This window comes from Neolamprologus multifasciatus, chromosome 19 (genome assembly GCF_963576455.1).
Source record: "Neolamprologus multifasciatus chromosome 19, fNeoMul1.2, whole genome shotgun sequence".
Classification (NCBI taxonomy): Eukaryota; Metazoa; Chordata; class Actinopteri; order Cichliformes; family Cichlidae; genus Neolamprologus; species Neolamprologus multifasciatus.
In genome coordinates, this window is record NC_140457.1 from 20,642,528 (window position 1) to 20,670,496 (window position 27,969).

At 41.9% G+C, this 27,969-nt stretch overlaps 2 protein-coding genes across 8 annotated transcripts in view; one reads left to right on the forward strand and one right to left on the reverse strand.

Moving 5' to 3' along the window:
• The first annotated feature begins 135 nt into the window (after window positions 1-135).
• Window positions 136-27,788, forward strand: LOC146496536 (zinc finger protein DPF3-like). 2 transcript variants are annotated; one of them, XM_085143700.1, is made up of 11 exons: window positions 136-291; window positions 8,519-8,679; window positions 9,441-9,548; window positions 11,696-11,823; window positions 12,683-12,778; window positions 12,953-13,013; window positions 16,326-16,367; window positions 16,964-17,104; window positions 17,525-17,638; window positions 17,723-18,544; window positions 20,292-27,788. In XM_085143700.1, the coding sequence occupies exons 1-10, from the start codon at window positions 260-262 to the stop codon at window positions 17,881-17,883; spliced, it is 1,044 nt and encodes a 347-aa protein (XP_084999826.1). In that variant the 5' UTR covers window positions 136-259; the 3' UTR covers window positions 17,884-18,544; window positions 20,292-27,788. The 2 variants fall into 2 exon arrangements, with proteins under 2 accessions (XP_084999826.1, XP_084999827.1); XM_085143701.1 differs by having other exon boundaries at window positions 17,525-17,599.
• Window positions 25,160-27,969, reverse strand: part of LOC146496537 (regulator of G-protein signaling 6-like) — a 41,759-nt gene continuing 38,949 nt past the window's right edge. The window contains exons 16-17 of one of the 6 annotated variants that reach the window (XM_085143684.1): window positions 26,910-26,966; window positions 25,160-26,603 (exon numbers count right to left, since the gene is read on the reverse strand). In XM_085143684.1, coding sequence (XP_084999810.1) covers window positions 26,553-26,603; window positions 26,910-26,966 — 108 coding nt within the window. In that variant the 3' untranslated portion in view covers window positions 25,160-26,552. Of the gene's footprint in view, window positions 26,604-26,759; window positions 26,970-27,765; window positions 27,865-27,969 lie in introns of those variants that run through there. The other 5 variants (XM_085143683.1, XM_085143686.1, XM_085143682.1 and 2 more) reach the window with 5 other exon arrangements.

A 27,969-nucleotide genomic window follows, 5' to 3' on the forward strand; every position in this document is an offset into this window, starting at 1 on the left:
TAGAGAAAGTTGCATGTGATATCTATCCAAAGCTACAGTAAGGGTCTCTTTAAAAGTGCTGTTATTCAGTTGTGTACAATATAAATACAAGGGAAAACCCTTTAAAATAATTTTGACAGTTTACCCCATTAAGCCACGCCCTATCCGCTCATGCTGCAGATGTATTGGTCCACGAATTCACCCTGAGCTCCGATTGGTCAATTTCCGTAGGTTTCCCTCAGAACTGCAAGACGCCGATATTGCGTTACATTGTAGCAAAATGGCGGCTGTCATTCAGAATCCACTAAAAGCGTAAGTAATTTAGACATTGAGGAAATTGTGAATATCTACTTTGTTGCCAAGTCGTACATTTAAACTGAGCGCTAGCGCATGCCATTTCCAGCCGTGTGCATATGAGCTATTAAGCTGTCCAAATTCATTTTGTGTACTTCTTGCATGGCAAAGTAACCTCGTATAGTTTCTTTTTTATTTTTTTAATTCCGCTAGATTTCAACATTTGGTTTTAAACAATGTGCGTTCGGCTGCTTGACATTTTCGCTGTTCTAGCGGGGCTTTTCCTCTACACGGCTTTGCATACAACAGGGGAGAGTGTCGTCTTTTTCTGGGCTGTAAATTTATTTGAAAAAAAAAAAAAACTGTCCACAACGTGCCTTTGCGCCGTTACGAATAATTAAAAAGCCGAATTTCTTCCTTCGCTTGGTGGGGCATAGCGGCGGAATATCATCTGACATTCCGAAAGTCGTTTATAGTTGGTGTGAATTGTCGACATGTCAACTTTGGCTCCTCCGAGCGCAGACGTGGTCAGGACCCGGTAAAGCAAGGGAGGAGGCATTTTGTATTTGCATGCTTGCTGGCGAAATCGACAAAAGTGACAGCAGTTGACTCCGCCGCTGAAAATAGGCTGTCACCCTGCGCTCAGATAGTGCATGCACGGCCGTTTTTTGTCCCTCAACTTCAAAGAAATACTCCACCTTTCCCTCCCATTTTCTCCTTTGTTCTTCTGTATTGTTTTACCAGTTCCTACTGGTAGACGTATCACTGCAAGTTAGACACACTTGGCCTCTCGCTCCTTGTCATTTTTGTACTGCACATTGTGGTCTGTTAAATCTTTAAATGCATGTTAAGTTGCGCGGCTGTCACCAAGCAGTCCGCCTGTATTGATGTGTTATAATCACGGGACTGTGGAGGTATAGTGCAGGCTGTCTCCACTGTGCCTTTAAGTGGAGGAGTGCTGGAGATTAGCTTGGTCCAGGATCCTGGGCCCATCTGTCAGAGAGATGCTCCGACAGAGAGGAAGTGTTGGGCACAAGCAGGAGAACCATCTGCTCCTCACAGAGGTACCCTGCCACCTCAGTGGACTGTGAGCACAAGGAGTGGACCTCACAGCACCTTGCACATCCATGCACCCCATGCTGCCATTGTTATTGAGGCATTATTACACCTAGGAAAGGATGCTGGAAAGGATGGCGTTTTTTGCATCATCTAGGGAGAAGTTAATTTTAAGCATCCAGTGTATATATGTATATGTATTTGTGATGATCCAGTAAAGTGGCCTCCTAGTAAGACAACCTCCCTGCCCACAAAAAAAGAAATGGGGGGTGGGGGGCATGTTGAATCGTTATGTACTCCTCAGTCGACTGAGCATGCTCTCAATTTTCGCTCAAACTGCTCAACAGTTTCACTCACCGGGGAATTGCCCGGTGCAATCACAGCCTCCTCCTGCTGGCACCTGAGCAGCTCAGCGAACACACTCGATGTTCAGTGCAAATGTTCAATAAATAATTCCCTTCCCATCTAAACTGCTGCTGTTCTCGTTCCTCACGCCTTTTCACGAGAGCACGCAGAGGTGCATTTCATGACTACCGGTGTTGGGCCATTTCTCTTGTGTCCCAGCAAGCCTCGGTATCTGTCTGCTGTCAAGCTGCTGCTTCATCTCACTGACGTTTTAGCATTCTGATGTGGAATGTCTCCTTGCTATAAGCTGTGCTTAATGAAGTGTTTCAATCTGCTATAATTAGCCTCTGTCTCGGGTTTCTGACTTCATTTCACACGTTTGTCAGATTATAATTAGTCACACTTGACACTAATTGGATGTCGCTCCCGTGGACCAGTTTGACCTTTTTTTTGTATTAAGATGATTCACTTCAGGGAAATGGAACTGCTAGTTTGACTTTGTGAGGATGAGGCTGATGGAGCAGGAGCATGCAGGCCCGCGCACGCCTGGGTGAGGTCTGTCCCCTTGTCTGAGCTCTGTTGGACGACAGTAATCTCCAGAATCTGCTGATTAAAATGGAGGCTGGAATATTTAATTAATAAGGGGAGCGCATAAAGCTGCTCATTAAAATTTGAGCCACAGCTGGAGTTTATCTGCCGCCTGGACACATCTTCCATCCGCAGCTCTCCTGACGTTCCACCCGCCGGATTCGTGTTGTCAGCTTTCTTGTCATTTGCTGTTGAGTAGACTTTGAGTGAGTCAGGCTTGCTGTTTATTGGTACTGCAGTGTGGAGGTGTATGGTCTGTTTTTTTTTTTTTTACTCCTGCCCTCAGCCAGACTGTGTTGTTCTGATTGGTGTAATCAGAGGTTGCTATCAGGATGCAGTCACTCTGTAGGCCCTCCCCCTACCCTTGTTATGTGGTAGCTCTTGCTTCCTGTGGAGCAGCAGTGCACCTGCAAGTTTGAGATACCTTCTAAATAGAGCACACGAGACAGAAGTTGTTTTATATCAGATTTTTGTTGTTGTTTTGTTTTTGCTCTTACATATTCTCCTTACAAGCCGGGCTATTGTAAAGCACTAGCTTTTTGTCATGACTGCAGCTCACTCGTAGCTCTCCTGCTCTCTCAGTTTGTCGTTAGATATGCAAAACGTGTGTTGACACACGCTTACATTACGGACGCAGCCATGTGACACGGTGAACCGTTGACAGGAACACACTGATAGCGGAGGCCCCACTGGCCACAAGATTTGCTTTTGTTCTTCACCCTCATGCGTACACTCACCTTCTCTGCTCAGCTGGAAGACATCGGGGATGTGTTGTACATACCTCTGAGGCTGTAGCATGCACACAAGTCTCAAGTGTTTATGGCTAATTCTAATAGCTAAATCTGGTTTAGTGCAAATGTGAGCTCATTTTTGTGTATTTTTCTTCTGTATCGTGTAATAGAAAACAGACAAACAAGCTAAAAATGTAGCCAGATTGTCTAAACCAGTGGTTTGCACACCTCTCTAAGGCTCCAGAGATACATTTTAGTTGTCTGTAGTTGGTCAGAACATAATTGTATTATTCAGCTACATACTTGAAAGCTTTATCCAATCATCTAACTGCGCATGTGTGTTACTTAATCAGTTCTTCTTCAAACTGTTGCTTCATTCTCTGGTCTTAACTCGATTATGAAAATAATGTCCAAAAATATAAAGTTGAAGTTATCTTTCAGCCAAGTCAACAGACTAGTCTCTCAGAACAAGGCGGAAGGTTGTGAATACTGAGTTGGAGGTGGTGTGTGTATGTGTGCGTGCCCCTCCCCCCCCCACCTGAGTCGCTGGACATGTGGGTCTTGTCACTCATTACAGGTGTCAGAAAGTTCTCTCACCTAAGCTGGAACACCTGCTGCTGGGGGAGGCAGGGCTCTGATGCAGCTCGTGCTGTTGCACACACAGCTAGCAACCACCAGAAGTCTTTCACCCACTTACATGTTCAGATGCTCCACCATCCTCCCTCTTCAAACCTCCTTGCACTCCAGGATTCACTTGAGACCAACCGGCATCCTCTCCCGCCTTCATTCAACTCGAGTAATCGCAGGGGTTTCTTGGCACTAGCGTGCGCCCGTAGCTGACTTCGGGGAGCACTCGCAGCCGATCTGCTTTTAGTAAACTGATATGTCACACTATGCCCCATCGCAGCTGTGTGTTGATATCAAGGAATGCCACTGAAGCACACAGGTTAGGTTGACAGGGATTGACTGTTGGAAACGAGACGCTCCGCACATGGTACACATTTGACAAATCTAATTTATGCGTTTTATTACCAAGCCGCGTGATTTTTTTTTTTTCATGAGCTAAACATTTCTCTTAAATCCTCGATGAAGCTACTAGCAAGCATGTCAAACCGCTGATCCTGTGTGGTCATGCTTTGTGGCAAATCTGTTTTGAGTCTATCCCTGTGTGAATACACTTGTAAAAATTCCTGCACCTTAAAGCCAGAGAAAGCCCTGCTACATGTGAGAAATTTATGTTGTTTTTGGCTTTGTATGCAACGCAAATCAATCAGCTAAGTCTTTATTAGGCAGGGAGCAGTAGTAATGCAATTATTCATTAGAATAAAGTCCTGTGTTTATTAGTCATGATCTGCTTGTTAGCTTTTCCTTCCCTCTCCCTTTTCATCTCCCTCACACTTTTCCACCCCTCCCTGCGCTAGCTCTGTACCTGCGACTGTTTACTCTTCTCAATCACACTGACACGAAGCCTGTCCTTCCCGGAAACTTCACACACACACTCTGGTTTTGTCTCAAATGCATAGCTGGACGTTGTCTCAAGGGTGGTGGCAAAGACGGAGGTAAAGGAGGAGTGTGGGATCCGAGCAGCACTGACAAATCAGCCTTCCAGCACCTCTACCTCCGCTTTAAAATTCCAGCCTCGACTCACAACCCACAGCTCATTAGTTTCACTTCAAAATGGCCGTCCTTCTAATGCTGTAATTGAGAACACATGGAGGAACTTCATTATATGGATGTGGGGTTGTTTATACCAGAAGAACCAGTAGCTATTATTGGGCCCTCTTGGCCCTGTGATATAATGGCAAACTGTAGAAAACGCATCCAAAGTACCGTGTCATGATTTCTGAGTTGAAGCAGTTACCTTCGTCTTTGATATAGTCAAATTAGAACCTGCCCTTGTGCTAGGCACTCTGCTGAGATTAATTAAGTAGGCTAATTACCATACCAGGCGTGTGGCAGCGATTGAGGGCTTGAATGTGAAATTTCCTCCCCCATTTCACTCTGAATATTAACATTGAAACCCTCAGGGAGTGCCAAAATCTCAGCAGCACTAAGAAAAGTGGAACTAAAGTGTGAGAGTCTTGGCTGCTTGCTGGTCGGAGGAGTGACTTTATATCAGACCCCAGATTCAGTGTTTGCGTGATAATCTAACACAGTCAGCGTCAGTGTAGCTCACAGCCTGTCTTGAATCAGATCAAACAAAGAGCCCACAGAGGTAATAATATGTTTAACCTCAGGAGTGGGAGCAGCAGAGTGGTCGAACTGTTGTAAATGGGATGCATTGTTTTTTTTTCTCTTTCCACAAATTCCCCCTGTTGGCAAGGTGGAAACAGGAGTGAGAAGCTCAGCTGTCAGTTTGATCCCTAAATTGAACAGGGTTTGATGCTAACAGCATTGCTGGGTTCTTGGGGACTTGAATATACAGGAAACAGATAGTGTGAAAGATGCACTTTATCTTTGCGGTCTTTTTTTAAAGAAGCAACGTGTTTCTTCAGCTAAGTGATCTGCAGCCAGCAAAGCAACAGGCCTTTATCGTAGCATTTGTACATGATGAATATCTTGGATGTCAGATGCTGCGTAAGTATAGTCGCCCTTATTGTTAGCAGCACAGCACTTCTTGACCGGTTCTTCAAAGAAGCTCCCACATCAGTGTCCCAGCTGTGTCAACAGTGGTGAGAACTACAAGAGTAGATTTACTCAAGTCTGATTAGTAGTTGCACTTTAAAAGAGCATCCCCATTTTCTGCAGTCTCTGTTTCTACTCCACTATAGTGCAAAGGCAAATATTGCATGTTTACCGGATATATCATTATTAAATTCAGTCCCACTGGTGCTAGCTGTAATATGAATTGCTAATAAACCGATCTGTTCTGTAAGAGTTGTTAAGCTTTTTTAACTTTTGAGTATTTTTAATATAGACTGTTTTCTGTGCTCCTTTTTTGTTCTTCCACTACTGTACATAGACTGTATATAAAAGATGGATGTAGCTTGTGGGTTGTGGACAGCAGAGAGCGACTCCACCGATTGTAAAAAAGTATTCTGGAAGAAATACTTTGATGTTGAAATTATACTTCAGCAGTGGGAGCACAAAGGCAGTCCGTGGGCAGTTGTAGAGTGCTCGTCTACCTGCAGAGAGTGTTCTGTTGTCCATAGAGGCAGTGTGCAAAGTATGTGGTGCAACCGGTCTGTGGGCTACTCTTGATGTACTTTTGTTGGTCCATCAGCCAGCTGTGGAGAAGTTAACATACAAAGAACTGAAGTGAAACCTAGACTGTTAAAAGCAATGAAGTGTCCACTGCAGCCACAGTATGTACTTTTCATATTGTATTTTTGGCTCTGTAGACTTCTTTCCCCGTTGAACTCCACTGTCACTCCCTTCCCTGTCTGGGTCCACTTGTCATTCATTCAGCATTCGACCAACACACAGGTCACCCACATCCAGCGATGTGCAGTTGAGTTTTTTTTTCTGTGTGGAAATTCATATGCAAAAGGACACATTTGCACTACCATATTCATGTACAGGAAACACTTTACTGCTGGGGCTATGGTCTCAATCCCTAGTTTTTGTTGAATACAATATGTTTTTCTTGGCTGATTTAAATTTCTAAAAAGAAATGTAACATTGATAGTAGGGGTGGGCAATATAAACGATATACGATAGAAACGATATAAATTTGGCCAACGATAGAGATTTTGACTATACCGCTCTATCGCGATAGCGCATGTTGATGATGTCATCAAGCTACAGGCTACAACCATTATCATCTGCAAATTATGGCGGGCGACAGTCATAGCAAAGAGATGAAGCACTTTTGAAATATGGGGAAAGCCAAAAACTGCGCTTCCTCCACTTCCGTAACATTGATTCATTAATGTAGAATTCTCTCGCAGCTGCTCTATTCCCATGTTGTTGCAGTATATTAATAACTAACCTAGTATTGTGGATGAATAATCTCAGTTGTTCTCCTGACTGAAGTTTGGCCCGTGTATAGCATCCTGCTATGCGATTGCATTTGTCCCTGACCACCAGAATCCCTCACATTAACTTTTATCGAGTGGAAAAAAGTTGGCATTCATCCTCCAGCTTCAGTGTGCTAATGCAATCACGTAGCACAACATTATATACCAGGTAGTCCAACTTCAGTAACCCTGCAAACGCCATTGCTATTTAGTTTTCTGTCTTCATTTATGTTGGAAGTTGTAGCAGAGCCGTACGTTTTAATTAGTTTCAAAAATCTCTCAGTCAGAACATGGTATGTCATGTTTAGGTGTAAACTAGCAGCTAACTTCCTGCTAATTTCTAACTCCGTTAAATTTAATAAATTCTGTTTTCATGGATGCCTGGATGTTAAACTTAATTGTTACACCTGGTAAAGCAGCAACGCTGATGATTTTATTAAAGATGAAAGAATTTAGACCGTTTTTAACTCTTAGTGTTCGTTTGACTTTGGGACCTGAAGTGGACGGAGTTTTGGACCCAGATTACTCCGCAAAGCTCCTCACTGTGGCAGCCGTAATGCTCTGACAATCCATCAAAACATTTTTTAACAGATTTCTGCAGCCCAAATCGGTTCGAGGTCAGTAAGCACAACCAGAATTCATACATAAGGCACAATCTCGATTTTTGAGAAAATTAAATGATTTTAAGTGTGCCTTATAGTGTGGAAACTACGTTATACAGAAGAAAAGAATATATCGCGATATATATTGTTACCGCACATGCTTCAAATTATATCGCAATATGAATTTTAGGCCATATCACCCAGTCCTAATTGATAGTGTGTCCTGTCAGTACCAATTTTTGTTGATCCCAATTTTCTTTCTATGAACCTTTCTTCAACACGTAACTTTTTTTAGATTAAAAGACATTAGTACACGTTACAGTTTTCCCCAAACTGCAGCAACTTCCTGGATCTCCTCTCATTTAAACCCCTGACAAAAAAGTGCTGAAAATGAGATGCACCTTTACCTACCATGTTCTATCTTACCAAACAAAAGCAAATGCAATAGATTTCACCAGGTGTGAATTTTGTGTCTTCACTCACGGTGAAGTGAGTTTACTCTGATGACATCTTAGCACACGGCTGTGAGTTTGCACGTTAATTGCTTTTTGCTTGTGTTGTTGTGCACGAAACAGTCCGGCTTCTAATTGGACATAAGTGAGATGGGTCAGGGGTCAGCATGCTAGGAATGGGCCGATCCTGGTCCCTGACTGATCAGTTGATGCATCTCTACAACGCGGTGTGTCTGTTTGCACAGTGTCTGTTGTCCCCCTAGAGTCAAAATGAATGATAAAGCAGAATGTGCTTTAAGGCAAGCATACATTTTGATCGATCGGTTGGTATTGTATGAGCAAGTAATGTTCGTCACATCCACCCCTTAGGAGTCCCATGTAGTGAAGGTGTGTTTTAATGCTCGTAGGTTAAAAACAGGAGTTCATTAACCAGCGGGCGATGTCATTTACAATTAGTTAAAGTTAACCAACCATATCTACCCTTGTCATTGATCTTTGCTTATTTTTGACAGGTTGGGCGACCAGTTTTATAAAGAGGCCATTGAGCAGTGCCGCAGCTACAATGCCCGCCTGTGCGCTGAACGCAGCGTCCGCCTGCCATTCCTGGACTCTCAAACCGGGGTGGCCCAGAACAACTGCTACATCTGGATGGAACGTCACCATCGCAGCCCCGGTGAGTGAAAACACCCACACTATGCATGCACAAAGAAAGAAGACGACGCGGTTTTTAGTGTTTCCATTATTACCCGGTACCAGGTACTTTTCAAGTACCTACTTGGCCGGGGTTCCAATGGATCCGAGATGATCCGAAAAGGTGACATCAACAGACTGAATTCCACCGATTAGATAGTCAGCGACATCACTTATGAGAGCGTCTCCTTCATGAAAATCAAAACAGCGATCTTGAAACCCAGCAGCGAGAGAAATGGCTACACAAAAAAAGTTTGACAAAAAGCCACAGACTGAGCAGCAGTTATGCCATCGCCTCGACTTCCTCCTTTGTTGTGGCATTTGTGTCCCAAACAAATGATGTCATAGGACGTTCGGTCACGTTACTGTAATGAGCCCTACGCTTATTCGGTGGAAAACGAGTCGAGCCAAACCAAGTCACGTCGAGCCAATCAGAGTATGTACTAATGGAAAAAGGGTATTAGTGGTTGGGAGTGGAAAGTAACCTTCAGCTAAAAGACATAAAATACATTATTAAGTGCTTTTTAGTGAAGTTTAGGGAACAAAACTACTTGGCTAGGATTAGTAAATGATCATGATTTGGTTTAGTTTGTTTTTGTTTGGTGGTTTGGAGACTGTCCTGTCAGTCTCGGACAGAAAAATTGGTGCAGGCATAGAGAAAAACAAAAAGTTTGAAGGACTTTATGTCGAAACAAACAAATTGCCATGAGTCTTGAATTTTCATTCATGGCGTCCATTCTACAGGTGTTGCAGCCGGACAGATGTACACGTACCCCGCCCGCTGCTGGCGAAAGAAAAGACGGCTGCACAACTCCACAGATCCCCGCCTGGGCATTTACGGCCTCCAGCTCGGTAAGACCCTGCAGCCTCTTCTCGGCATGTCACCTGCCCACCGCTCTCTGCTCCACTCAGCTTCTCCTCCCACTCAGCCGGCTCCCCCTCGATCTCCACCCACCTCCTTCAGCTCATGTGATTACTGGTGATGATCTGGAATAATCTCACTAAAAGCATATCAGTCAGTCTCAGCGCAATGAGCAGAGCAGGCTGCCAGTCATTTTTCAGAGGATGAAATGTGGCTGTGTTCACCACGGCTGGTAAACTTGTTTTGTGAGAAGTAGAACATGTAATTAGATTTACCGCTGCTGGGAGCAGCGAGACAGAGTTTGGCCACTGCAGACAGTATTTAATAAATGTTATGGAATGAAGTTTGGTCTTCTCTGACTGCCACTTGAAACAGCTCACTCAACACATTTACCCTCTCTATATTCTCACTCCATCTTATTTTCTACTTGCCACCTCCCTTGCTGATTGCGTTTGTCTCTTTCTCTCTGGCAACTCTTTCATCTTTCTCTCCCTGTAGCCTGCCACGCAGTGTGTCTGTGTTTGGTGGCCAGTCTTTCTCAACACCGAGTAACAGGTCCATTTTGTGCCCAAAGCTTTCATACCCACTGGGAGGTTACACTATCCTAAGGAATAAACACAGAAATGCAAGGTTACATCTTTCTCTTTCAAGTAGTTTCTGCAAAAAGAAAATGGCATAATGTTTTGACAGAAATCTCCAAGATTGTGGTGCTGTGTTTATGTGTTTTGCATGTTAGAAGGAAAAATTGTTGGGATGTTGAGGAAGCGAGAGAGAGCGAGAGAGACTGGAAAGAGAAACCAAGATGTAGTGACAGCATGTGAACAAAGCCTTTGTTTCCTAAACACATCCCATTGTAGCCTATTGTTTTCCACTGAGCTTGTGCTTGCCGAGACCACACCACCACCCTGCTGTCCCTTCCCTTCTCCAATAAAAAGTGGATTGGTATGCGCTGGCTGTGAGTGCCCATCAGAGGGGAAACATACCCCGATTTAACCTGGCGTCTCTTATATGGAGCACATTGTACAGCTGGCCAGAGGTGGCCAGCTCAGGGCAGCAACCAGAGTCTGTCTCACTGTCTGATGGTGTGCTAGAGGGACTGGGGCTGCATGCAGAATCAGCTCCCTGCTGCAGGCTGCTGCCGGCTCTATTTTTAGCCCCCCCCCCCCCCCCCCCCCCCCCCAGCTCCCATGGGTTGAGAGAGGGAGAGAGAGGGAGGGAGGGAAAGGATGGGGTGAGGGGGGGTTGTCTCGTCGCGGAGAGTTGAAAGTCAACGTGTGCAGACACAATGGTGAGGGGCTGCTGCCACATGGTGGAAAGGCCAATTTTTAAGAAGCATAGAGCTTTCTCCCTCTCGTACCTGTCTCTTTGTGCCTGCCTCTCACCTATGCAGTCCTCTGCTGTTTCAGGTCCTACGTGCTCAATATTCTGCAAAATCTGGGGCTTTGAAGTATGTCCTCTTCAAAGACCCACAAAGCAACTGGATGATCATGAAGCTCTCTGTAGAGGAGATTGTGCAAATAAGATGTGTGGATCCGACTAGCTGTCAAAGCTTTTGTTTGTTCTGCTTTGTCTGCTCAACCTGCTCGCCTCCTACACTGTTTGTTTAGATCGTCAGTGTAGGAGGAGATATCTGCATGTGTTCAAGTTAAAGTGATAAGCCACATAAGTACATTCCTGTGGACAAAGTCAGCATAATGTCCGCATAGGGCAACAGTACCGAGAGCTCAGTGACGTGCAGTCTTCCTCAGAGCAAGAACATGTATGTTTTGTTTTTTGTTGTTTTCCAGCAGCATATTGTTGTGGAAAAATGGCTGTCATGACACATTCTGCTGCAGGCCAAAGAGATGATAAGCATTAGAAAAAACAAATGCTACACCAAATTGCCACATGCTTTTATGAGTTCTAGTAAGAGTGGAAGAGAAGGAAGATAATGGAATTATGCTGATAAAAGCTGCTCATGCAGGTCACAGTTTGTGACACTGCTGGTTCCTATCGAAATTATAGTGCTTGATGGTGATACACTGCACATGCTGTGTATTAGCACTCTGACGTTTTCACTTAAAGCGCACAGTTGACAAACACTAAGCCGGTGTTGTGATGACTCATCACATGTTGCCTGTTATTTGTCTTCATGCAGACGGCGGTCTCATGTCAAAGGACACTTTGCCGACTCAGAGCACTACACTGGAAGCTCTGCTTCGTGGAGAGGGCCTAGACAAGAGGAACGCCTCCAAGAACGACGAGGAGAGCCTGCTGGAGATCCAGGTGGGTCCAGTCAAACTGCGTGTGGATCAGTGCGGTTCATAGCATCCGGTAAACATTTTAAAATGTTAATCTTGTGTGGTATCAGTTAAACGATCGAAGGCCTTGGCACTCACAGTGATGTTTAGTGCCCCAACTGGTTGCCAAGGCAACCTGCCAAGTTTTTCCAGCTGACCCGCGGTGCTAGTTAGATGACTGTTGTCTCACTGAGAGGCATTTTAGGAAAAGGGAAGATATAGAACTTGAGTTTTCAATGCCGTAGCTCTGCCTGTGAAAAAAATGTCAGTATCTATATTGTTTCTTGTTGCAAGTCAAAAGCAGGTATATCTGCTAGCATCACACATTACCAAATACACTTGTGGAAACATCCATATTTATGGAAAGAGGGTGCTTGGAGCATAATGGCCAAGTCCTTTCAGAAGGAAATCTTGCCACTCTGCAGCCGCTCTGGTAATACTATTTTGCGTGAAGAAGACCAAAACCCTTTCCAAATAAATGAGGAGAGCCATAACTTTCAGTAGTCACAAAAACTGCACGTATAAAGACATTAAATCTTTGGGGGGAGAAATGTTTTGTTAATGCTTGAAATGTTTGTTCTAAACTAAGATTTTAAAAAGCCGTATAGCTTTGTTGTTGGGATCGAAATGAAAATGGAGATGTATTAAAGATGTCAAGGTTAGGGCTGAGGGCATTGTTGACCCAAATCCTCACAGGCTTTGCAACTGATGTGATCAAAATCTGTAGTTCCTCTTAACTTCTGTTGCCTCATCACAGTGTTTTTATTTATTTTTCCCCCTTTCCTCTAGCTAGCTAAGCTCTAATCAGTACTGATCATCCATTACTCTATCTCTCTCTGTCCCAGAGGGTTCTGGAGGCAGATGCAGCAGAAGATGCTTTCAATGACGATGACGACTACGAGGTAGACACTCCCAAGCGGAGACATCGGGGAAAAGGAAGAGTAAGTGGCTGGAGAAACGATGATGGACACATACTGGAGATGCAGTTTAGAAAAATCAAGTCAAATCACAGTTAACTCAGGCTGATCTTTTATGTGTTACGTCTGTATGTTAAAAACACAGATTCCATAGCAGACAGTCTCATTGAATTTATTTTATTTTTTGCCTTTCTTCAGGGTCGGGGTTCAGGTCGCAGGAGGACAGATCTAGATGATGATAAGCCATATGTCTGTGATAGTAAGTCGAGACAAATTCTTAAATCATTTAACCTTCATACAGATGATTTGTAGATAATCTGCTGAATTCTTTTTTTTCTTCTTCTCATTTTGTTATCTAACGTTGTAACCTTGTACAGTCGAGACTAACAGTTTCCTAGAGTCCTACTGTTTACACTCCTCACTGATAAAATAAATTGGACAGGCTTTTTACACAGTCTGTTTATATTTTAGACCTAATTGGAAGAATAATGTTTAAGCCGCTTTCACACTTTGCACTGCAGCTCTGAACTTTTCTAGACATTACTCGATGGAACAGAATGTGTTTGGGTGCAAGTCAACCATTAAATAGATGTTACCCTTGCACCTATTCAGTTTGAGCTCATGTGAAAAAAGAAGCAGGTAATTGTTTGATGAATTCTGTGAGTGGGCATCATGTGTCCTGCCTCCTACACCCTCTATCCGAGCTCTGACCTCTGACCTAAACGAAGCTAGGTATTTTCAGTAGGGAGAACACGTCTAATGCAGAAAAAGGCTTTCCTTGGTTGTGAGGCTGTTAAGAGCACCTACAGATCAAGATTTCCTCTTCAAAATTCTGTCATGGTCAACAGCAACCCTCAAAGTCAGTTACCAACAATATAGTTAGACTTGTTGAACTTTAACAATTTTGTAGGTTTGCTATTGTACACCACCACAGTGGACTTTACAACTCGTCCTGTCTGTGTATCAGCAGTCACATCATCAATTAACACCAGTGACCCAATACTACCAGCACCTCTACATGCCCTACTATAACATTATCTCCACTACGGCTGACAGAAAGGGATGGGAATTGATAAGAATTTAGCAATTCCAATTCCTTTATTGATATTACTTATTGATTCGATTCCTTGTCAATTCTCCCATTGATTCTCATTGGGCTCTCACTAGCTCTGCTTTGAGAGTTACCGCCATCATATCAAAGACATTACATTTGTGCCAATTAATTGCATGTCGTGTGATCAACTGTTTGTGCGTGTTGGATGCATTTCCTCTCTTTGTTGTGAATAATTTATTTCACATATTACACAGAACACTTTTGTTAAAAGTAATGCAGTGCATTACTTAATTAAGGAGAAAATAATTCACTATACTACTCATAACATTACTTTCATGTTGCTCTGTAAAATGACCTGAAGCACACTGTCTGTTCATTATCATTAAACAATATAAACCTGAGGCTACAGCCCAACACACCAAAACAAATCCCTGTCCTAATGGGGACACACATATGATCTGTCTTAGTATTTAGGTATGAACAGAAAGCAAACAGAACAAAGCAAAAATGAAGCACAAAGAGACTTCAAAGGAATCGCCACAGTGATTTTACGTCCATGAACAGGTAGAAACGGAGGTTGCAGCTTGACTGCTCATCCTTTCGTTACCTGAGGAAGTTTAGCGGCGACTGACTTCACCGCTGCTCCCAAATGACGAATTACTTGACTCCAGTCCTGGGCTGGGATCGTCATTCACTCGGCTTTAGCACCACTCTGGGTTTTTGGATAGCTTAGCGTTAGCATGCTGTCTGTACAGCTGCTTGCTAAGACCGAAGGTGTGTTAACAGTTTAATACAGTTACTTCTGTCCTGGATGCATTTTGCTCTTTACCATTACACTCTTGTCCTTTAGTGCAATAAAATTAAAAGTAATGTCCATATCCACGCTGTAAACTGCTCAACTATTTTCCTCCGACGACAACTGACATCAGCAGATTGTAGCGGAAGTGCAAGAACTGATAAGTGGGATGTATAGGCAGGCAGACTAACAATTCAGAGGAATTCGACTGCTCGGAACCGGTTCTCGATTTCCATCCATACTGATAGATGATGTGGATTGCTTCAGATCATGAGTTGTTTGTCTTGTTCTCCATAGCTTTCTGTTTCAGTCAGTCATTGACCTTGATTTCATCTGTAGAGATTTTTTGTTTCAGAACTGTGCACACTCTTTTTGATGTTCTCTCACAAAGTCTAATCTGACCTTTGTAATCTTGAGTGTAACCACTGGTGTGCAGCCTGCGCTATATTTCGATTCATGAAAGCGTTTCATGGTTGTAGATCTTGATAACGATGTGTCTAGTTTACCTCCTGACTAGATGTGAAGCTGGTTTTCTGAACTATGGAAATAATTCTGTCATCATGCGCTTTTCTGTGTTCTTTCAGAGGTTTTGGTGTTGCTGAGCTGCCAGTACAGTGCATTCATTCTTTTGAATCATGCACCAGATTGTTGATTTGGCCACTTGGAAAGTTTTTCCCATCTCTCTGAATGTTTTTTTGGGGTATTTCAGCCTCATGACTGCCTCACTCACTTGCATTAACATCTCATTTAGAATCACAGTGGAACAAAAAGGATAGAAATTTAACACTTTGAATAAGCTTCCAATATTATATCCAGGGGTGCACATAAGTGGTCCGCAGGTGTGCATTTGCTGTCAAAATAAAAGACGCGCACCAGATAAGAAGTTGCAACGCGCGTTTGCGTACATAAGATTTTCTGGAGGAGGACAGACATTTGTTTAGAACTCTTAAAGATGTCGAAGAAGCAAGCTCCTTTAAGCAATTACTTTGGTGTTCCTCCACCTTCAAAGAAATGTCAGAAGGAGTCCGAACCGCAAAAGAAGCGGGTATTCTCGGAAAAGTGGTTGCAGGAGGTGAGCTGGCTTCAAACAAATGATGAAAACACAGAGATGTGGTGCAGAATATGCTGTGAAAAATCCCACTCTAGCAGACAAAAACAGTGCCTTTTTATGTGTACGCAAACGCGCGTTGCAACTTCCTATCTGGTGCGCGTCTTTTATTTTGACAGCGAATCCGCACCTGCGGACCACTTATGTGCACCGCTGATTAAATCTGCTTTCTTATTAGTCATAAAATAACAAGAGAAGTGCTTATCAGCCAATTATCCAATTACCTTTGAGCCTCTGAAAATGAGACCATGTATTGAAATGGCTGTAATTCCTAAACAGTTGATGCACAATTGTTGTAAAACCTGCTTATTTTAAACCTGAATGTTTGCACTTCAACGACATCTTGATTGTTTAATTTAAAATCCACTCGGTGATGGTGCACAGAGGCAAAACTACAAAAAATGTGTCTTTGCAAAACAAATTATGGACTTAACAGGATAAAACTTTGTGAACTACTGCCACTGCAGTCTTAGCTATTCTTGTACATGCAAGTTGCATGTGGAAAATCCAAGTAAGGGGTATTGGATTTTACTCCATTTGCTGACTCTGTATGGAAAAACACACACCCTCATCTTTTCTCTTTCTTCTTGTGTTTTTGTCTTTTCTGTTTCAGACAGATACAAACAAAGGCAGAACTCCAAATCTTCAACCTCAGGTACGTTGATTTGTTGTTCTGACTGTAGTTCTTTAGATATTTATTTTGATCGGTTGTTGAGTGGTATTGTTGCAAGAGCTGCCATTATTGATTTAGCCCTTACATTATGTTTTTTTTCTCAAGCTGAAAAGTGCCCTTGGTGCTTTGAATCTGAGCCACTGTTATTATGATGTGTGGCTTGGTGTTTTATTTGACTCACTGTTGTAATCAGATCTTAAAGTGCTGGTGCCAGAAGTAGAATAGTTAGCTCCATTAGATAGAATTTTTTCCATTTTTTTCTATGCTCAATGATGCTATCAGTCTGCACTTTGTTGTTGCCTATAAAGACAAAAGGGTACATACAAATATTTTGTAGCTATGTTTCTTTGACATTATTACCATCTAAGCAGATGCTCTGTGGAACTTTAACTCATAAGCTTTGTGAAGGTCTCTACGAGAACCAGCCATAATCCTAAAAACAAATGGCCAGATGATGCAGGGGGGAAAAACACCTGCCCAACTCTACGTTTAGAAATGCTGTGTTCCCAGAATTATATTTATATAATGAAACGCAGCCACAGTAGTGAGATTGATCATCTCCTCTGTGTTTCTTGCAGTCTGTGCAAAGCGCTACAGGAACCGCACAGGACTAAGTTACCACTACACCCATTCCCACCTGGCAGAGGAGGACAGAGCCGGGGAAAGGAGCACAGTTGCCTCCCAACCCCCCACTGCACTACAGACTGACAGACACAAACGTAAGTAAATGTGACACCTGTGGCTCCTGTTTAGGTTCCTCTTTTTTTAACACTTTAAGTTATATTCACCCCAATTATTTTGCTTCTTGTCAACCCTGTTCTGGTTATATTTTAAGGTTGTTGCTTTTTTTTTTTTGGGGGGGGGGGGGGGTGTTTTGTTTGTTTTTATCCTAATGCAAAATCCTAATCCTTTTTTTTTTTTAGGCGTAGACAAATGTAATTAAATTAAATGTAATTTTATTTAATGCAATTAAAATTGAAAAACAATTTTTTCTGCAAACTGACTTCTTCAGGACAAATGTCACCTGATTTTCACTTAAGTTATATTCTGTTTGTATAAGTTGTATAGGTGCCTAACATAATCTGGGTTAAATCAACTGTCATTAAAACTTTGATTTCTTTCTGGAAATTCCTGTTTAGGTCCAAAGGGTCCAGGTGGGACCAGCATTCCCAACAGTTACTGTAATAAATGCCAGGGCTCAAACAAGAAAACGGGTAAATCTGGATCTCCCTACTCAGCCTGCCAGTGCACAAGTATGTTCACATATATCTTTGCATGATTTATTATGCTGTGATGATTGCCATATGATTTTCTTTCTTGACTCTGTTGCTGTCCAGCTGACTGTGGAGAAGAGAAGGAAGACGGGACTTTTACTGGAGCTGAGGAGCTCTTCGGCACCACCTCAGAGAGCGACACTTCCACTTTTCATGGCTTTGAGGACGACGAGCTGGAAGAGCCGGCTGCAAACGGCAATGGGATACCCAGCCGTCACAGATAAAGAAAATCTTTTAGATTTAAAGAGACATTTTTTTAATATGGATTAACCTCTGGCAAAAATCTGCTGCTTCTTTTTCAGTGTTTTTTTTTGTCTGTTTGTGGAAAGCACAAAGTGATGATTTCAGGACGGAAATGCAAGCAAGTGGTATTTTATCTACTGAACATTGTTAATTAATTTATGAACACCTATATATATATATATATATATATATATATATATATATATATATATATATATATGACATTTAAGGTTACAAAGGACTGTCAGTGTTTCCTGACAAGTGACTCCGTGCAAAACGGAAGTTTTTTGGAGTGTGGCTTTTTTGTTTTTTGTTTTTTCTTCCCTCACTGGAGCAGAAGGGTTATGAACAAAAACACTGGAGAAATTGGAAAATTGCAGACAAGACTTTTTGTTTTTTAAGTGAATGATAAGTTTGGTAGATGATTGAATGTCATTGCAGACCCATACTTGCATTGCAGAACTACTGGATATTTTTGAATCAGTAGTCAGTGTGACTATGAAGACCTCTTCTTCTGCTTTAACTCTGAATTGAACGTATGAAAATGAAGGAACCAATGAAAGGAGTGGCACAGGCCACTGGAAATGTTTGGATGAAGAAACCTTTATAGTCTTTACACAAGGGGGACAAATCAAATCAAAGGTAAGCGTTTGTGGTACCTTGTCAGAGAACAAGTAGATTACAAGACAAGAATAGATGGTATGCGAGTGATTGTTACCAGTTTAAATCTGATTTAGACAAACTGCATTTTTGCATATTGTACCTGACAATAAAACTTATTAAGGGTCATGCACGAGCATTTTGTAGTCCAACATTGGTCTAGTTTTCAGACATGCTTGCAACACGGCACAGTGGAGCACCACTTGTGGTCCAGACTGAAATCTCCCAATAAATCACAGATGTACTGCCGTGACATTTGATGCATCCATTCATGACACTTAGAAGTTGAATCCTAATAACTTTGGTGCCTTGAGTAGTAGTAGTAGTAGCACAATGAGTTCACATTTGTGTGTTTAGTAACTATCTGAAGAAATATTTGATGAACTGCCAGGAAATTTGTCTGGTAATATAGAGTTTTAATTACCTCATATTTTGAGTTTGTCCAAAAACTAAACTAAACAAAATAATGGCATTCCCATCGTATTGTACCAGAGCTGATGGCGCAAATATTCTACTTATGTTTCTTTGACATGCAGTGATATTTAAAAGGGTAATTATGTTGATGACTATCGGAAATCGTAAAACCACAATTGCTAAGAAACTGGGACACTCTGAAATATGTAAATAAAAATGGATTGAAATGATTTGCAAATCTCATAAACCCGTGTTTTCAGAAAGGTCAGAGCTGCAGGCAGCGCCTGGACTCTTTGACTAACACGCCATGCCGTTGTAATAGATTCTGTATGTGGCTTAGCATTGTCTTGCTGAAAAAAGCAAGCTCTTCCCTGAAAACATGTTGTTTGAATGGGAGTATATGTTGCTCTAAAACTTTTATATGTCATTGCTGATGTTTTTCCAGATGTGTTACATAGGCACTAATGCAGCCCCATACCATCAGAGCAGCAGGGTTTTGAATGCCGTGCTCTTTAGATGAGAGGAGGCAGTGATTTCCATGACAGACTCATGCCTGTCTGAGTGCCTGAAGGTTACAGGCATCCAATAATGAAATCTTGGAGGATATCTACAGATTATCAGAATGTTTTGATAATATTAAATATTACAGATGATGAAATGCTTTATCTTCACTTGTAGATCATTTTTTGCAGAGTGGTGAACTTCTCCCACCTTTACTTCTGAGGAACTCTGCCTCTCTAACATGCTCTTTTTATGCCCAATCATGTTACTGACCTGTTGCCATTGAATCTAATTGGTCGCCGTTTATTTATAGTACCAATTTTTTTTGCAGCCTTTTGTTGCTTCCATCCCAACTTTTTTGCTTTTCAAAATGAGCAAATAATTTTCTTGAAAGAGTAACATGTCCCATGTTCTGTGTGTTCTATTGTAAATAAAATATAGGTTTATGAGATTTGCAAATAATTGCATTCTGTTTTTATTTACATTTTGTCTCAACTTTTTAGAATTGGGGTTGTAATTTTTGAAGGTTTTCTGTAGACTTCACCTTATTAGCGTATAGCAAAAAAAATGTTGTTATGATTTGGGTACCTCCATAACTAAGATTTGATGTTTCTTTTTTATTATAGATATCGGCTATCAATTATTATGGCCGTGACAATTTCTTTGTAGAAATCTGATGTTTTGACAGCCCTGCTCCTGTTGTATTTGTGCTAAGCTAGTTTAAACTCGAAAAGCTGCTAGCATGGCTGCAGATCTTAACTCTTGCTCAGACATATTATGCGTGAGGCTTACTGTTATTGTCTGTGTTACATAGGAGCACTCAGCACATTGGCATGTGGCCCAGGGCTGGGGGGTGACCAGTGAAGAAGAGGATTTTAACCCTCAAAAACTAATGAGCCTTCATGTCCCTCCTGATTTGGGCCTGAAATAACTGACTGAAACGGATGAATAGGCATCCATCACTTCTCTCAGCCATGTGGCTTAATTGAAGCAACTGCTCCCTTGACAGTATATATCGACCCCTTGTGAACATTTGAAATGTGAGTATCCGGCTTCATTTTATCCTTTCTGCACTGTGCTGGAGCTCTTCTCAGAACTATGGGAACACTAAAGGCCAGGCCTTTGGACTGTTTGTGCCCAACGGGTGCATTTGGGGCCCCTGCGGCCCAGCCTGCCCACTCCTGCTCTGCAACTGTGTGTCTGCTGTGTGATCCGATGCGACACTAAGACGTCATTATCCTCATCACTGTGCCAGCCTGCCGCTCTGCACTGGAAATCAGCTCTGACAGCCATGACCCTCCAACCTGATTGGACCAGTGACCCTCTGACCTGCAGCCATAGAGATGGTGCTCAAACTCACCACTATTACATGCAGACCTCTGGACTACTGTAATAATACCCCGGTGTGGACACAGGTTTTCTGCTTCTGGCCCTCAACCTGTTTTTGCTCCCTTTTTCCTCTGCCTCTCTGATCTCAAATGGATGATTTAGCTCACTTTTTTTGTTGCATATTTTCTCTGTTGTATAATATTTCTACGTTTTAAAGTTTGATGGTATGACTTCTCGCGTTTGCTCAGACTGTATTGATACCTCTGTCCTGATCAGGTGCATAATAGCCACAACTACTCAGGCATCTTTTCACTTCATCTGCTGTTGATTGTTCAGCCACTCAGCCCTGATTTTATGTGATTGTTCTCAGTTGGCAGAGTAACACGCGTGGATCCCGACTCCCAGTAGGGCCTGGGAATACTGCAGTCTCATGCTATAGGAAAACATTGCAATAATAAGCTTCAGCTCTGTCTCTTCTATGCTCGTTCTACCTGCTGTCACCCATGGCATGCAAAAACTCTACAGTCTACAGAGATCGTGACACAGTGAGATTCATCTCGGATTTGCATTTGGAATTATCGTTACTAGAGTGACATTACTCCGCTGGGATACAGCTATTTACTAAGAAGTGACGAGTGTAAATCCAAGTTACTTGTGACATTTCCATTGAGTGCTTTAGAGGGCTTAATTGCTTTATGACATTTAGAAGGAGCTTGAAGTACTGTATCCAAAAGCTTTTTTAGGTCCGCTGGTTGCACATGCTGTCTGAGAGGTCTGTTTTCTTCCATGTGATTATTCAGTATCGCTGCAATGTAATAACAGCTGCTCCGTTTTTGAAGCTAACCATTAATCTTAGATGTGTCTGTTATGACTTGCGTAAGTGTTTGTACATTCAAACCATCTTTCTTCACTTCCCTCAGGGACCCTCCACACACAGCAGTTTATCTCCACTGGACAAGGAATGCATCTGAGACATGTCGGTTGTCTTGTTTTCCTCAGTTACGTGTTGTTTCCACAGTTAAAAAAAGAAAAACTGAAAAAAAGTGGGTCATCGTGTCATTTATCTTCCTAAGTCAGTCATGCCAGTAAGTTGAAGCATGTGTCATCACTCATAATCTGCTAAGTGTTACCTACCGTATACATGAACGGGCCAAGTGCGGTGCAGTTCTGAACAAAAGGCGAAGCTCCCGAGTGCAAAGGTTAGCGATGTCTCCGTATTTAACGTGTCACCAATCATTGAATAGCCTGTATACCTCGTCAAAGACACAGCAATAGGCCCTGGTACTCTCTTGTCAAGCCTGCAAAGGAGGGTGGAGAGGGAGGATCGGGGTGGGAACAGAGCCAAGAGGAGATGAAATGGACATGACCGTTTTGGGGGTTTTGTTTGTTTATTTTTAATTTGTTTGGTTGTTTTTTTTTTTCATCTTCTGCTGTAAATAGTCAAAAAAGAGAGAATGAAGTCTTTGTTAAACTATTTTTATTGTTCTGAAAAAAATAAACAAAAAAAAGGAATATTTTTGCTTGATGCTGTTTTTCTGCAAAAGGGAGATGGGTCATTCTGATAAGCACAAGATTTCTAGACTGGATCGATAAGCTGCAGTGACTCAGAATCTGTGAGCAGACAGAGAGAGAGGAAAAACATCTCTCGAGTGTGTGAGAGCAGAGGCAGTGCTGGACTCTGTATAAGACAAAGATAACAAAAGTAGATCTCGCTCACAGAGATCTTATTGATCAGTAGGTGCTGCTTGATAAATAACAAGTGAGTCTGAAGAAATGGGATGAGTAACAGAGTCTGCTGACAGGAATGTTTACTGGTGGCAAAAACATCATTTGAATGTTAACTGTGGTACACAGAGGAGATAAACGATTCCAATAAATGCACCAGGCAGTAAAACAGCATTTTAGGCAGCAGGTAGGAATAAGATCACAATACGAGAAACGTCAATAATATATATTTTTTTAAAAGCCAGAACTCTGTAAAATGTTGAGATTGCAGCACGTTGCTCCAAAACATACTTTGTGTTGTGCATGCTAATGCCATCTGAACTGTGCTGAAACTAAGCTAGGTTTCTCCTCTGTGTGTACAGAAAGCACAGTTCAGATGGCACGATGCAATGCCATCTGATTATCAGCAACTTAATTTTTCAGCATGACAATGATCCCAAACACTGCCAATCCAGTAACACCATACTCACATAGAAAAACCCACAATGGATCGCTATCAGTCATTGATTTTTAGTCATGAATAATTTTCAGTTGTTGCTGATCCTCCATATACTTTCTGCACTGAATGTTATCTATCCAGATGTAGTGCTCTGCTTTGGCAATTTTTCTAGCATAACAAACCACATGATCACAGTATTTAGATTAACAGGCTCCGGGATGTAGTCGGTTTATCAGGTGGGCCTCTAGAATGGTTTACCTCCTAACTTTCTGGCAAAACATTCAATGTTTTTGCAAACCAGTCTCCAAGAGCCTGCTGTGTGGGGTACCACAGGGCTCAGTCTTGGGACCTATTCTCTTATTTTGCCCCTAGGCCAAATAATCAGGCAATTTTCTGATGTGTGATAAACTGTTTTAGTAGTATTAACCAGAGTCTCTCTGAAAACTATTTGTAGGTGAACTCTGATTTAAAAAAAAAAAGAAACCCTATTTATTCCCCAAGAGAACCAAATAACTGAAATCAAGCAATACCTTGGTCTATTGCCCTCTTCTGTCAAACCAAACCTCAGAAACCTTGGCATCATTTGTGAATTTCTCCACATGAGAAATGTTTCTAAGCTTTGAACTCTGGTGTCAAAAGCTAATTTAGAGATGATTATTCATGCCTCTTTTCGTCTCGTCTTGATTATCGTAACAGCCTTTTTTATGTGTTTGAATAAGAAGGATCTTGACCGTCTCCAGTTGGTACAGAATGCTGCTGCTACACGAAAGAAACAGCACTCCAGTTTTAATCTCTTTACCGGTATATCTTAGAATTCATTATAAAATTGTAGCCCTGTGTGACCTTCTAGAACCTACACCTCTTCTCACAGTCTGAGATCTTCCAGTCAACAGCTGTTAATGGCCCCATGAACTAATTTTAGGACCAGAGGGGATAAATAAAGTTTATTATTATTATTTTTATTATTACACAACACAACTTAAACTAACTGTTATGCTTAAAAAATACCAATGCAGTGTCTTTTTAAAAGCCTGTTTCAGATTCCTTTAGCTAGTAATTCAATTCAGTGATGTCAAGATGATGAATCGATGTTATAAAGTTAGGTCCATATTTCCATTTTGGACCTAATGGTGTGGGGGTTTTTTTCACGATTTTGTTTCCTGACACCCCTACAGTGAAATGGGGAGTGCATATAAAAACAATCCCTAAACAGTTAATGTAACACTTATGTTACACCTTTTAAAATCTGCACTTCAACCTCATCTTGACTGTTTGACTTAAAAATCCACGCTGGTGTATATAAAGGCGAAACTACAAAAAAAAAAAGGTGTAATTATCGAAAAACGTATGGCTCATTTTGACTCGTCATATCTACAGCATGAAAACTGCTTCTCTAAATCTCCGCCAGAATCTTTTATGCTTTATGGCTCAAGGCAGTAAAAACACCCAGACAGCAGCACAAAGCAGACAGGTCCATAGTATTTATTATTTGGTACCCATGAATAGACAGCAGGTGCTTGAGTGTTTCAGAGTGCCAGTAGTTATCTTGCTGATTGCGAAACTAAAAGCACAAAATGCCCTGAATATATTACATGCATAGTAATGTGCCCATATCATAATAAAGTGTGCTTTTGGTTAATGAAATTTAGCCAATTTACATTTACAATGCACTCGATACATAGTGTCATTGTGTCTTGTGCTGAGGATAACATTTGGTACATCGACTCGAGTTAAGCATATCTCTCTACCTTATACTCAACGAGGTTACTGGTTTATGTTAACAATAATTACTAATATGTCCTGTACAGTGCATTGCAACGACTCTAATACAAAAGAATAGATGATTGACTCATTCAGCAGCGTAGTTTATCTCTATAGCAGTCACTGGCCTCATGGGGGAGCTGTGAGACCATAATCTCCTCAGTCCAAGCACTTTCTGTATGTAGAAGGAGTCTGAAGCCACAGTGGAGCAGAGAGGCCTTGTATCTTCGGTGTGCGTCGTCTATCGAGGGTCAAATATTGTTCCCAGTTGCAGTTTGGGGCTTAGATGTTGATTCGCTGAGGAGTGTTGCTCCGGTGCAGGGCTGGTCCCTGTCTGTGTGCCCTCTTTGGAGAATCCAACCATCCTTCCCTAAATTAGCACTCCATAATAGTCCAGCATGCAAATATTACCCCCCCCCCCCCCCCCCCCCCCCATAGTCATTAAAACACGACAGATAATTCGTGGAGACAACAAAAAAAAACTTTGTTTTTTAAATGATCAGGTAACATTTTGTGATTAAAAAATATTCATGCAGTTAAAAAAAAAAGCAACAAACCATAAATGATCCTATATTGAGTAGCAGGCCTTGTAATGTCTCCAAGACGGGAGATCAACTTGTTCTGATATCATGATATGAAGACAGCACAGTTCAGTCTTTTAACACTCTGGTTTCTGGTCCTGTGGTTCAGCCACCACTAGATGGACCCATGGCACTGGATACTTTAAATACTACAGCAGAAGCCTAAAAAAAACGGAGATGCTATTTGGCCTGTGACTGTGTACGTATGGCTGTGACTGAACGGCGCTGCACACCACAACTGTTTGCACCGCCACGTTTTTGAACCTCTCAAAGCAAACGAATAATTTGCCAGCCAGAAGAAATTCATCATCGCCACGAGTCTCATTACAGAGCAGTGTTGTAGAAATGAAACATTAATTCTCAACACAGACGTTTGGATGAAGCACGCCACGGTGCAGTGTGAATGCTACATTAAGCCCTTATGTCAAATTTTGGAATGTAATGAAGCATGAAAAGTTATACCTCTAAAAATCCATTTTGTCTCTCAGCGTGGAGAATACAGGCTTTGTACTGCGTCTTTTCACAGTGCTAAAGCTGTGCTCGCTGTTTAACTGACACGTGCTTCGCTTAGGACACAAATATAATAGAAAGATATAAAAAGAGGTTGGATATTTCTAAAAACAAAACAATCAAACAAAAAAAAACTGGACAGGCTTTATTTATTGCTGGCTGTTTTATGAGTACAGAGGCAAATGTAAAACAGATTTGTGTCTGTGCTGATGTGCCTCTTAGACTTTGTATTTATGTCCGAGTTAGGATTGGCTGCAGCTATTTTTGGATCCCGAAATCATAAGACGATAGTCATCACTGCAAACGTTGTGGCGAGTTACACGCAGTCCTATCAAAGAATATTTAGCAGATGTTCTTTTCGTTTCTAATAACGCTTAATATAAAACAACCTGAAAACAATAAACTGATCAGCTTCATCGAGACTCACAACCAGTTTGCCGCCTAAGTGATGAAGAGCCCTGCACTGCATTTGCTTGTACTGTACTCTGCATGCCGTGCTGTGTGTTGGCTGAGGTTTCCCCTTGTCGACATTGTCTCATCATCAGTGTTTCAATTTGGGGTGTTCACCCCAGCAAGCCCAGTGCTGCAATACCAATATGGCAGCAGTCCTCGGAGCAGTGTCTGAGAGCCTCCACAGCAGCCCTGTCCAGCCCAGCTCCACTGTCTGTGCCCCTGTGCGGCAGCCACCCACCCGACAGGGTCTGGCTGTGCCCCTGCAGCACAGGCTGTGTCAGGATGACTGCATCAGGCCTGTCAGGCGTTTTCCCGTCAATGACTTGCCCTAGAAGGTAGATTAAAACGAAAACTCGTTACCAGTCTGAGGTTCCGAAAGCAAAAGTAACACAGAGAATCTCTACCAGCAATGTGGTTTGATCAAAAAGTGTTAGGTTGTGACCATTCAAAGTGACTAGGGTGTTAACTTATTGACATAAACACACTACACACACACACACACACACGTCCTATCAAAGGTTTTAAAAAAATCCACAACAGAGTGTAACATGGTTATAACTGCAAACAAGCCACTGATAGTGAGCCAGCCAGTGTGGTTTGTGATATGAACAGCCCCCAGCTCCACATGACTTACCACACTGCGGGTGAACTTCTCCAAGGAGGTGCGGCGGCCCTGTTCAGTGTCTGCTGGCTGCTGTTTTGGAGGGGGGGAAGCAGGGTGAGTGTTTGGGTCAGGTATGGGTGTTGACGAGGGAGTTGGAAGTGATGTTGTTAGTGAGGGAAAAAAGGGGGGCCAAGCATTGCAAAATAAAAATAAAAAATAAAAAATGAGGGCCAAAGGAGAGTGCAAGGGGTTGCATTTATTATTTTTAGGGAATGAAGTGGGATCAGTGACAGGCCAGCACAAGGAGCAGTGTCCAAAGGGGGAAAGGGCAGAAAGGCTAGCATGAACAGAGAAGCTGTGATTTGCTGAAAAGCTCTGCATTACAGTTAAACAGCTAAATGAGTGTCTATTTTAGCTACATGAGATTTAAAGGTTTCACTGAAGGAGACAGACAAAAGTAGCATAGAATTTTTTTATATAACACGGTAATACTTGTGCTCTGTAAGTTTCTTCTTCAGGCTGGCTGTTGTTCCTCTTTTACACAGCGGTTTGTCTGTGTTTGGCATATGATCTCATGATTTTTTCAAGACTGTTCCGTTGACATTTTAAATAATTTAGCAGTTTCCTTGCACCTGCATTTTGGGCACAGTGGTTGTGCCTTTTTGGGGCTCTGCTTGTAACCTTACGGTGCTTTGAAGACCTTATTAAGAGCTGTGAAATGCTGCTATGTGACATTAAATGACCCACTTTATTTCAATGTGATCCAAATACTTCAGTAAGTCCCAAACCTTGAGTTGCTTGTTTGAATATGTTTGTTTCCCATGTATATATTCTTCTTCTTCTTTCTTTTTTTTTTAAACAGTCTGAATCTTTTGCAATTCTTTTGTTACTGCAAAACAATAAAAACAATGCATATTTCCTTTTGTTTTTCTCCTAGTGCTTTTGGAAGGGAGCTGCATACTGGACTAGTATACGTGTGCATGTGCTAGCAAGATAGCAGAAAGGACAGCATTTACATTGAGGAAGTATTCAATTTTTTTTTTGTCATTTTATGGGTGAAAAGGACAAGAAGAACATCATAATGTAAATT

Bases quoted from the DNA above. Each gene is read 5' to 3' on its own strand.
- LOC146496536 (XM_085143700.1), top strand. From the start codon at position 260: ATGGCGGCTGTCATTCAGAATCCACTAAAAGC. The intron at 292-8,518 runs GTAAGTAATTTA...TATTTTTGACAG, and splicing joins ATTCAGAATCCACTAAAAGC to GTTGGGCGACCAGTTTTATA. The intron at 13,014-16,325 runs GTAAGTCGAGAC...TTTCTGTTTCAG, and splicing joins TAAGCCATATGTCTGTGATA to ACAGATACAAACAAAGGCAG.